This window comes from Salvelinus sp. IW2-2015, linkage group LG3 (assembly GCF_002910315.2).
Source record: "Salvelinus sp. IW2-2015 linkage group LG3, ASM291031v2, whole genome shotgun sequence".
Classification (NCBI taxonomy): Eukaryota; Metazoa; Chordata; class Actinopteri; order Salmoniformes; family Salmonidae; genus Salvelinus; species Salvelinus sp. IW2-2015.
Genome location: NC_036840.1, coordinates 4,891,868 through 4,903,414, shown reverse-complemented (window position 1 = coordinate 4,903,414; position 11,547 = coordinate 4,891,868). Strand labels below are relative to the sequence as shown.

General features: G+C 46.5%; 1 protein-coding gene across 2 annotated transcripts; it reads left to right on the top strand.

Annotated features, from left to right (window-relative positions):
- Nucleotides 1-171: 171 nt before the first annotated feature.
- Nucleotides 172-10,947, top strand: nup37 (nucleoporin 37). 2 transcript variants are annotated; one of them, XM_024014463.2, is made up of 10 exons: nt 172-367; nt 2,309-2,524; nt 2,734-2,858; nt 5,340-5,412; nt 5,673-5,767; nt 9,616-9,706; nt 9,807-9,988; nt 10,124-10,174; nt 10,464-10,557; nt 10,716-10,947. In XM_024014463.2, the coding sequence occupies exons 1-10, from the start codon at nt 338-340 to the stop codon at nt 10,827-10,829; spliced, it is 1,071 nt and encodes a 356-aa protein (XP_023870231.1). In that variant the 5' UTR covers nt 172-337; the 3' UTR covers nt 10,830-10,947. The 2 variants fall into 2 exon arrangements, with proteins under 2 accessions (XP_023870231.1, XP_023870237.1); XM_024014469.2 differs by having other exon boundaries at nt 174-434.
- The last annotated feature ends 600 nt before the right edge of the window (nt 10,948-11,547 follow it).

The window sequence follows — 11,547 nt, the reverse complement described above, 5'->3', positions numbered from 1 at the left end:
GCGTATCGCCAAAATACATTATTCACCCACGTAGCCAATGCACAAGCAGCTGATGGGTTGACATTTTTTAAATTCTGCTAAATAACTACTCTGACCAATCAGAATCTGTGTCATCATTTAACCACGCCTATGTTGTTACAACTGCTATCTGTGGTTCTTTATCACAGAACCCAATATTGTTTTTAGCTTATCTGACTATGTTTCGTGTGAGAACGTTTATTAATTATTATTTTATAACGTGTTTTTAATATAGCAATAGTGTGTAGCGTGTCAAAGCGCTGCACCATTGCGTTTTTAATCTCAGCGTGGTCCCCCTAGAATTGAATAATAAAATGGCATGGTACGTTCCAACAAGGACATCAACTGGGTAACAAATGCATTTTTTTTTTTTTTTTGGCAGAAGTTGTAGCTAACATGCTGAAAGGCGCGCGTAGGTATGGTTATGAATTAGCTATCTATGCTAGCTAAAAGGCCGCTTTATTTGTTGAAATATTATGTATTACATTGCCAAAGGCTGTCATCACTTTTAATCTGTAGTGTGTTGTAGGCTGCTAGCGTTTGAGTAGTTTCGCTGGCTGACATTAGCTGTCTGTTACTATCAGCTAACTAGCGTCGTGTTTAGACGTTAATAGCTAGTTAGCAAGCGCTGCTATATTGCAAGCTAGCTTTTACAACAGTGGGGAGACTGCTAGTTACATAGCATTTCACAATGTTACATTATCAGAGCATGTCCTGAAGCCAAGGCTACCACCTTTCTGKTGGTTACAAGGAAGATAGTCTACCTAGCTACCGGCCGCGAACTAAGTATTCTAGCTAGCTACAGTACTGACCGTTTGTGCACTGTTGAGCTAGCAATAGCCAGGACATGCCTCATTGACCCTAACCTACTAACTATATGCCTGTCTTCTTATGAGTAACATATACACTTGGATTGTTAATGCCTATCCAGACCTATTTTAACTCATGAGACACGGGTTTATCTAAAACATTTTAGAGCGAACTAAGTCGCCAGTACGTTAACTAGAGTAATTAGCTTGCCTACTTAAAAGGGCAATCTGAAGTTACAACAATCATTTTTAGACCTTTAAAAAAAAAAAAAGTCGCATACCCATTGATTATTGAATAATATAACTCGTAGATGCCTCGTGAGCTTAGTTAAACTGTCATACCCCCATCAGAACTCAGGTCAGTTAAATCAAAAACATGAAGTGTCTGTGACATTCTAGGACCAAGGTTGCCTACCCCTGTCATAGATGGTCAGTACTTCCATCCATAGCTCTGTCCATGAATTTGAGTGATAACATTTCTCAAGCCCCATCCCGCAGCTGTTTACCAAATCAGTGGCGGTGTGGTCCGCTCTGTAATTGTTCGAACTGCACATTGCCCCTTTAAGACCGCAATCAATGACACTTGAGACTGAATGATCCAGTGTAGTGAAATGGTGTTCTGTTGCCTTCACTTGGTGGATCCCCCTTGCTGTTAACCTTTGGAGTCCAATTGCCCAGTGGTTCTCAAACTGGGAGGTTTATAACTTATCAGACATGTCCAGATCAACTAGCCCATGTCAGCTAGTGTTGTCATGTTTGAGTCACTCAATTCACATGAATGCACATTAGTGCTTTAAAACAGCAACATTTTCTCTCTGCCAACAAGAGGGGTGTGAACAATTTGTGTCATGAACAGTGCTTATGCCCATAGAAATAGATGTGGTGCCCCCAGGGGGGACGTGGGATGTTCCCCAATGCTGAAAGCGGGGTCTGAGTGAAAAGGTTTGGGAACGTACAGTTTGGGAGCCTATAGCCTACATGATGTCAGTTAAACAGAAAGAATGATGTCCCATTATGTGATCACTGACAGCTGTCACCTATGACCTTTCACACATTTAAAAAGCTTCCATCTAAACAACCCCCCCGACCCACATGGGCCGGAAGAAGGGTGTATCACCGCACCCTTCCTAGAAAAGCTGGGCAAGTCTGTGTTTCTGGTATATCTCTCTCCTAGTCAAATTGTAGCAAGGGATCTATATGACTGGTTTTGCATTTAGGGAAGTTCTGATCTCATGGTTATCTTATTGTCACTCCCTACAGTAATTTCCTCAGTGACTACCACAGAAATTATACAGGCACATTAATTAATGTTCAGGCTTTAGGCTATATGAATCCCCCTCAACGAGTTAGCCCAATACTGGAGTATGTAAGCTTTGGCTCGCTTGAGTATGCATACGGAGGTATTATTTTTGGCTTTCAATACAGATGTGCTGTTTCTGTATAAGGAAGTTAATATTAACCCCTCTTCAATCCTGATGCAGGTGGTAAAGTCAAACCAAAGAGTAAATACACTGGACATAAACATCACCAAAAAGACATTTAGCATGGAGGACTCAGGTCGAGGAGCCAGCTACACAGTGCCCTGTGACGACTACGTCCATGTGGTGGAGTTCAGCCCCTTTGACAGTGGCTCAGCTGCGTCCCTCCTGGCCTATGGAGGAAACCAGTATGTGGTGGTTGGCACCTGCCGCTTCCAGGTGAGTGGTAGCCTGCCAGATTCCTCTTCCTCATGTCCTCTCTTCTAGCCTCCCTTCTCAAAATGCATCTGAAGAGAAGATCCTCCCAAGGTTCCTCTCTGAGGAGGCATGGATAGGGGACACAAGGAAATGAGAAACGGTCTGTGTTTTGGTGCCATGTGTGATGTAAACCACTGCTGTATATGTGACGTGAACCACTGTTTGTGCAGGAGGAGGACATGGAGGTAGAGGGGGTTGAATTCACCACACTGCGTGTTTTCCATCATGCGTTACGTGTGGATTGCCTCGCATGGAGCCCTGAGTCTCGGCTGGACAAGCTGCCCCAACTCATCAGGTAGCCTACCTTAAACCTTTTAGTTCTTACAGCTGTCTTCTGTCTTTACATCAGGGTGTCTGGTCCTGGAGTGCTGCTAGTTGTTTCAGGCTTTCTTTCCAGCCCTGCAGTAAGTAACAGCTGATTCAGCTCATCATGGTGCAGACTGAAGACGTGGTTATTTGGACCAGCCACTGCTGTGGGTTGAAGCTGCACTACTGTTCTTTTTTTTTCATCTTTCCTACGTAAAATGTATTTATAAAGCCCTTTTTATATCCGCAGTTGTCACGTAGTTCTTATACAGAAACCCAGCCTAAAACCCCAAAGAGCGAGCGAGCAAGCAGGAGAGTGCGAGAGGGATACTTAAGATCACACAGGACTCCAGTAAGACAGAAAAACGTCAGATAGGACAGACCCACCCTTGCCCCCCGGTAGATAGACTATTGCAGCATATATATTAGGGACGGAGGGGTCGGGGGACACTGTGGCTCTGTCCCACGATAACCCTGGACAGGGCCACACACTTTGCAAAAGCACAGCCTCCACACCACCAGAGGGATATCAACAGACCACCAACTTACTACCCTGAGACAAGGCGGAGTATAGCCCGCAGAGATCTCCCCCATTACATGAGCCCGAGGGGGCGCAAGACCAGACAGGAAGATAACATCAGTGACTCAACCCACTCAAGTTGAGTATAGCGAAAAGAGCCTGGCAAGACGTGATGCACCCCTCCTACTGACGGCATCAGAGAGCACTAGCAAGCCACTTACTCAGCCCCCGTAATAGGGTCAGTGGAGAGAGGGGAGCCGGCTAGGCAGAGACAGCAAGGGTGGTTCATCACTCCAATGCGTTGCTATTCACCTTCGCACCCCTGGTTCCAGACTACACTCAATCATAGGACCTACTGAAGAGATGAGAATTCAGGAAAGACTTAAAGGTTGAGACCGTTTCTGCATCTCATATGGATCGGCAGACCATTACGTAAAAATGGAGCTCCATGGGAGAAAGCCCTGCTTCCAGCTGTTTGCTTAGAAATTCTAGGAACAATGAGGCCTGCCTCTTGTGAAGATTGGGTACGTGTAGGTATGTACGGCTTGACCACCTGCTTATCCCAGAGCCATATATTTATCTAACTATGTCTCTGGGTCATCCATCTACACCACCTCTGTGTCAGTCAGTGGTATGAAACCCTCAGTAGTCTTGGCCCAGCTGTATTCCTCATTCACCTACCGTATGAAGCTCAGTCATCATTCTAGTCTGTGGCCCACTGTAGCAGTGTAATACCAACCCAGTTATTTCAGGTGTGGTTTGATTAAAAAAAGGAAGTTGAACGTTATTACTTAGAAAGCAAGGTTTTTCTCTTAATTGGAATGGTGGATGGGAATGCTGTAATCCCGCGGGAGATGTTTCCAAGTTGCTTTAATTGAAAGGGAAAGACAACGATACTTCCTGGCCTTCTGTGGTTAAGTCTGCAGGGCCCTGGGGCCGGCGTGTGACGTGCGCATGTGTTATTGCACTGATGGCTCCCCCGCTCAAGTTCCGTCCCTCCCCTAGTTTTACACGTAGTTATGCCTTCCAGGAAAAGCACAGTGTTCTCACGGGCGTGCCTGAGGCAGGGGCCGTCGAGGGTGCTAGGAGGAGGGGGTAGGGGGCTTACGCTCTGAGGATCCCAGATTCTACTAGGCCAGCCATGTGAGGTCCAGTCAGCAACCTCCTGGTAGATTCTGGGGAACTGTCAGGAACACTTCCCCAGCATTAGCTCAGGGCCAAAACAGACCCAGTCATTAGTCAACCCTGTGACATTGACAACTCTTTGAAGATTGTCTCATGAAGAAATGTTCTCCCACTTGGAACTTGTTCTTTCATTGACAATATTCGTGCAGCATAGGCTAAATCTCAATAGCCTAGTTCGTATTGCAAGACTGTGAAGTATGTATTGAATTATAGGTTTGATGAGTGAAAGAAGGGTGGAATGCCCTCCACAATTCGCTGACTACTAGGCTATGTATCAGTTGTTGGTATACTCACCTGTACCAGTTGCTTGGGGGAATATTCTGGCTGTGTATCGTGACATCATGCCAAATCCGTCTGTTCCTGTGACTGCAAATGTGTGTGATATGTGTGTTTTTCTTGTAAGTGAGTTAGTGTAATTGTGTAAGTAATTGCAGGCGCTGGTATATACTACGACTGATTAGAGGCAAAGTCGTCCCCCAGGTGTTAGAAATGCTCAGATGGCGTGAGGAATCTTTGTTTTTCTCCATGTTTATCTTCGCAATTAGAATCTCCCTGGCAGTGTTTCCATTGATCCATGTCCAAGTAGTTTACCACACACACACATCCAAGGGTGTCAGCCCACGCTGCAGTGCAGTCAGACACACACATAGACATGGACATGTGCCCGGGTGCGTGTACGTACGCGTGTCTTATAGTAGGATAGGCTCTGTTTTGATGTTCTCTTTCTTTGTTTATGTTTTTCTCTCTCTTCGTCTTTCCCTCCAGATTTTGCACTGCTGCAGCAGACAGAAAAGTGAGGCTGTTGACTTCTGATCTTCAGAATCAACATGAAGTCAAGGTAGAGTACTGGAGCCCCTGCTCTCACGACTAGATCCCACTGGAACTACTGCACCTGTCAGTTCAGTTGGCATCTGGTTTCTTTAAATCAAGCCGTTTGTATATAGCACACTGACAGTAGGCACTTAGTGAATGGCTTTTTATATTAGCCTAATCAAGAACCCAGCACATAAGGAGCCAGGAAACTGTCTTACAGGCTCGCACCAAATGCAGTGTTTTGTTAATTGTATCTTCTGTGGTGATGTCTGTGTGGTTGTCTAGGTGATGGAGGGTCACACCAGCTACATCAACCACTTAGTGTTCGAACCCACGGAGGGGAAACAAATGGCTTCCGTCAGCGATGACCATACATGCAGGTCAGTCCGAACCTCCTCCCGGTCTCATTCAGCAAGAATAATATGAGTGTGTCTTCCCCCAGCTCTTGGATATGCGTTCTGTTCTCTGTTAATGGTGCAGAAAGTCCTGACTGTTTCCAAAATGAAACCCAATGCTTATCACAACACACCCCGGTGTTGCCGTGCGGAATCACACCGCTGCTTCTCCAGCTTTTCAAAGTAATTGGTTAAATATGGAAATCCAATTAGCTGCAGTACTGGTGGAGGTTGTTTCCCTCCTTAGGGTTGACTCTTAACAAGGTCCCCCAATGTGGCCTATCAATCAGTAGCTAGGTAGTGGAGCAAGGAAGGAAAGAGTGTGTCGTTAGCCAAAGGTGTAACCATGGGGTAACCTGGCACGGGAGGTTGGTGGTACCTTAATTGGGGAGAACGAGCTTGTGGTAATGACTGGAGCGGAATCAGTGGAATGGTATCAAATACATAGTTACCCGGTGTTTGCTATTCCATTAGCTCCGTTCCAGCCATTATTCTCCCCTCAGCAGCCTCCACTGAACATGAGGGACCTCCTGTTACCTTAGTAACTAGGGTTGTAGCTAGGGTCCAGACAGGGCGAAAGCCTGGCCCAAATCCTACTTCCTCTTTGCCCCTTCCCACACAATGTGAGCTCTTATTGTTTGACCTGTGATTGATGGGGGAAAACGTTTAATCAAGTTAGCAGCTTAGAAATTAATGACTGGCCCCTACTTTTCTCTCCGCTAGAGCCTGAAAGAGCACGTCTCTCATATCCATCTTTAAACCGAAAGCTCCCTGGATGAGAAACACACCTGAAACATCTGCTTTCTATTCATAAACTCATCATTTCAGGAGCCTGGAACTCGCGGTTACACTTCCAGTCATCAAATACAGGCCATGGTTGAATTATCTCCTCAATCTCCTTCCGCCCTGCTTAAATGCTCTAAAGTGTTGGTTAGGATGAGGGCTGTGGGGGGCCTCAGCTAGGGCTGGTGATGAAGCTCTGCTACTGCGAGAAACATCAGCGCACAGTTCTCCCTCAGYCTCCCTCTATAATGGTCTGGCCAGAGAAAACGGGTACGCTTGCTCGGCTCCATCTGCAGAAAGATTTAAATTCTGTCAGGTTGAAAAAATATAGGACGCAGGAGGAAGAGTGAGGTGGAACTAGGGAAAGATCAAGTTAACAGGAGAGGGGCCTTCCAGGCAGCCCACATGAACCGAGACCCCTGATAGGGTGAGAGAAAAGAACAGTGGACCGACTTCTCTACTTGTGCGTGTTCGTAAACTTGGCAGGTTGCCCTACCATAACTCTGCTGTGCTCTTTGTCAGCACTGTCCTTTCCTGCGTGGGAACTCTACTCCAGCCGGAGTAGCCACCTGTAGCAGCTAGAAGGTCGCAGCCTCCCACGGAGGTCAGAGTGTCTGCCAGAGGTCCTAACCTCTCTGGGCTTGGCTCCCATTGTCTGTTAGCTTCCAGTTGGATTTGTTTCTGTTGAGTGAGATGGATTCCTCAGTTCAGCCAGCTCTGGTTTCATGTTGACATGGATCAGCAGAATACAGCTTACTCAAGGGGCTTGAACAGAGACACCTGCTGCAACTATTTGTGCGGGATCTCAACTATTTGTTTTGTGTATGATCTACTCTGTGTCATCCTTTTAGGAAGTATTTCTGAGGCGTTATCACAATAGTTTGAGACTTTCTCCCCCCTCTAGCCCGTCAGTCAAGCTATCTGTCAGTTAGTATGTCCATGTCCACTCTACAACATTCTGGTCTTTCATCTCCTCTTTTCTCCTTTTCTTCTCATGTTCTCACGCTTTCTTCTTGCTCCGTTCTAGTGGATCCCATCATCAACTCTAGCGAGAGGAGCAAACCGATCCAATAAAAATGACTAATGACCGAGAATTATTTCAACAGTCCAAATGTCTGTTGAAGAACGTGTTATTGTTCAAGACACTTGAGTAGGTCTGATCAAGATGGATGTTGGTGTGGTTTCGGGGATGACGGCGTGCTGTGCACCTCTGCCTGGACTCCCCTGTGAGGCTCTGAGGCGGGATTACTGTTTGTCTTTCTCAACCCTCGTTCCCGCCGAGTGTCGCCAAGGTTATTTACCCTGCACTCTCTCATAATTTAGTTCACACGGTGCACTCTACGTTTCCCATTTCCTACGCTCATTTGGAAAACTTTGACCGAAATGAAAAGGTGCGGCTGCTGTTTTCTCACTCACATCTACACAGACTTCAAATGCAGTCTCGCCTTTCAACTTTATTGTACAYGAAGCCCAGTGTTTTTGCTTGATGTCACGTCAGTTGTAGTGYTATGCAATTACACATCTCTTTGTCAGTGGCGGTTTCAGTCTTGTTTCTTGCTCCCTTTCACCTTGTTCAGCAAGGATTACATTTTTAAAAATAAATCATAATCTTTCCCCATTTGAAGGGYAAAGTGGTGGACCACAACTTGGCCGGATGCGGCGTAGCGTGCGATTGAACTCTGCTTGGCAAGTGGTCTGAGAAGAGAGGGTTTATGCTTGTTTGTCTGCGGTGGTCTGAGGTTTCCAACCTCGCTCATGCTCTATGGAGGAGGGTCTGCACCTCACTCTACACAGGGCCATTCTGACTTCCTTGTCGAGTCAAGAAGAAAAAAAGCTCTCATGGAGAAATGTGAGGGTGTTTTATCCCCTGCAGGGAAGACAAAGGAAAAGTTGAGTGGTTACGGAGGTTATCATCTGGGATGGGGCATAATCATATCCTTTCCTCCGCGCCACTGCAGACATCTCTCCAACATGTTTGACATTTAGATGGGCTTTGGGCCTTTATTAGATGTCTTCTGCATGATCTCATCAGTCAGCGCATTCACATCGCTCCCAACCATACAGTCCTTTTAAAAAATGTTTTGGTTTAAACCGCTTGCATGTTTATTCCTCCCTGGTTCAGGGGAATGTTTTGTTAGATACGAGGCCTTGTGTTCGCTGAGGAGGGCTTTCCGATGTGGTTGAAGAGTAGATCCTGGTCTTGGGAGCAGCCTGTCCTCTCCAAGTGATTTATTACATCCGTGCGCACGTTTACCTTGTGTCCTCKGCCTTCTCGCTCGTCAACGCAGGGCCCCGCCCGCCTGTCTTCACAGCTCAAGGGGGAGATTACGACCAAGATCCCTTTTTCCCTGAAAGAAGGGCGGTACTAGTGAGGCTCTGTGTCCGCATCTCTTGGACAACTGACAGAAGCTAGATAAATTACACGCAGGCATTAAGTGCTTTCAGAAAAACACTGGCATCACTACAGGCCTGGTGTGTGCTGTTCACTCATTAGAGTACATTCCGAAGAGAGTCTCACAGACGCCTGGGGAAAGGTGGGTTTGGATGGAGGCTTGTAACTTGGCTTTTTTGACATGGATCCTGTGAGACAAAAACAGCCAGCCAGCCATGATGTCTTTGTTATTTTTGATATTTTTAGCTGCCATTAGCAAGTGTAATCCTTTGTTTTGTGTGCTGTCAGCACCAAGGCATCTGCGCGTCATCTCCTCTCCCCTCCCCACACGGGGTGGCTGGACTCCGGGAGCTAGTTTTAGCACTGCCGCGCGTCCAACTCCAGTACAGCTAATTGAGTGCTTATTAATCTTGTTTTTTGGATTTGATAATTTGTCATTTTTGACAGGACCTCTTTTCGGACCCGGTTGTTTGTTTTTGAATCGCAGACTTCCTGTCTCAGGTTGTTTTCTAAACGGGTAGTTGAGGACAGGAGAATAATTTTCTTACAGTCCTTAAACGGTTCATTTCCCCTGAGCACACCCCCCCTCTGACCATCCTGTAGTGTCCAGCTAGTGCCCTTTCCCTTTCATGCTAGATAGCCTCTCTTGTCCCCACAGGGTGTGGGACCTGGAGGGGAATGAAACCACTACATTTAGACTACGCTCCCCTGGCGTCAGTGTGTGCTGGCATCCTGAAGATGCCTTCAAGGTGCGTACAGTAACAGTGCTCTCCAGTTTTATAATGAGAGTTTAAATACTTAGTGCGAGTGAAAAGAGCTTGTGATACTAAACCTTTGTCCTCTGTACAGCTGATGGTGGCCGAGAAGAAAGGGACGATACGCTTCTATGACCTGGTTACCCAGCAGGCCATTCTTTCTCTGGATTGCGGCCAGTCGCCGCTCATGTCGGCTGACTGGTGCCTCACCAATACCATCAAGGTGGGCGCGGTGACGGGCAGCGATTGGGTCATCTGGGATATTACCCGCTCCAGGTGAGTGGCAGGACAGATACTTGTGACCAACTGGGTTTGAACCCAGACAAGGTTACCCATCACCTCCGTTACATGCTGTGTAACACTACTGTATGAAGGCATGGGATTTGTTAATGGTTATTTGTCTGTTCATAGTTACCCACAAGAGAAGAGGCCTGCCCATGTAGAACGAGCAGGAAACTTCAGGTAACTGCTTTGTCCATGCTTCCAAAGTCCTTGCTATCTGGTATCCTTGGTATGTCCCTCCCCCATTGAAATTGATATGTTAAATGGTTACGTTAAGGGTTTTGGTGAGGGTAGGGATGTCCCAAGGATCCTGGATGCTTCCAATTCCTCTGACCTTCAGAGTATTGTGATGCATGTTGTGGTAGTCCGGCTGATACCGCTGCTGCTGACGTCGTCCATGATAAAGGCTGTGGTGATGGTGATAATGGTGATGGCAATTACTGTAACCACGGGTGTCATGGTCTTCCAGGTGGTCTCGGGTCAATGAGAATCTCTTCTCCACAACAGGATGTCCAGGCAAGATCAGCAGTCAGTTACTAGTACATCACCTGGGTCACCCACAGGTCAGTGAGCTGTGTGTTTGGCTGTTTGCATTGACACAGTGTGTCAGTTTCTGAGTAATAAAAGTGTGGGAATAATGTTCAGTAAGAGTGTTGGAAATGAGGATAACGTAACATGCTTCCTGGACCTGGTTTCTTACGTTTATATGGTGGTGTTGCAGCCCGTGATGATTGGATCAGCCACGGTGGGGGCAGGTCTAAGCTGGCACAGGTCCCTCCCACTCTGTGTCATTGGCGGTGACCGAAAGCTCTCTTTTTGGATGACAGAAATGTAATGCAGTCACTCCCTATGGACATATGGGAGGCAATGCAAATTTACATTGAAACTGTTTGACATGAGGTGTGGTTGGATATTTCTATTTTCATAATTTTTCAATAAAGTATTTCATTTTCCATGTTTTTGTTTGCTTTGACTTCTGAACTTAGTTTAGACACATCCTGGACTTTTGATGTTTATTTTAGAGTCCGACAACTGACCGCCCAGACAAACTGTCATACCCAGACAAACAGAATGGTGGAACTTGGCTTCTGTGAAAAGCAAGGCTGGTTCTGTCTTTCTCAGAAGTTTTGTATCAGTACTAGTTTGTTATGATGTTCTGCCAAGCGCCTCAGGGTGAGCTGCAGGTCACAGGAATGTGTGCGCTCAATGCTGCCAGCACTCTACTCTACCGGTCAACATCACAATCCCTCTACAGGTGCTCACTCTCTCTCTCTGTAAAACAGACATACACACTCACCCATACACATAATCTCTGTCTCACACACACACACACACACACACACACACACACACACACACACACAGCTGTCCCCACCCCGGTAGGTCCTATAACACCTGCAGAGTGAGGCCTGGGAAGGCGAAAGACTAATGCATGCAGCCTGCTCCTGCTATTGGGTTATCCCTGAGATTATGACAAGGGCAGGAAACTAAAGAAAGAGAAAAATAAGGTTTTGGAAGAGAAGCGCAGGGAACTGGGAGTTGAGGTCTTTTCA

Bases quoted from the DNA above. Each gene is read 5' to 3' on its own strand.
- nup37 (XM_024014463.2), top strand. From the start codon at position 338: ATGGTACGTTCCAACAAGGACATCAACTGG. The intron at 2,859-5,339 runs GTAGCCTACCTT...CTTTCCCTCCAG, and splicing joins AAGCTGCCCCAACTCATCAG to ATTTTGCACTGCTGCAGCAG. The intron at 9,707-9,806 runs GTGCGTACAGTA...TCCTCTGTACAG, and splicing joins ATCCTGAAGATGCCTTCAAG to CTGATGGTGGCCGAGAAGAA.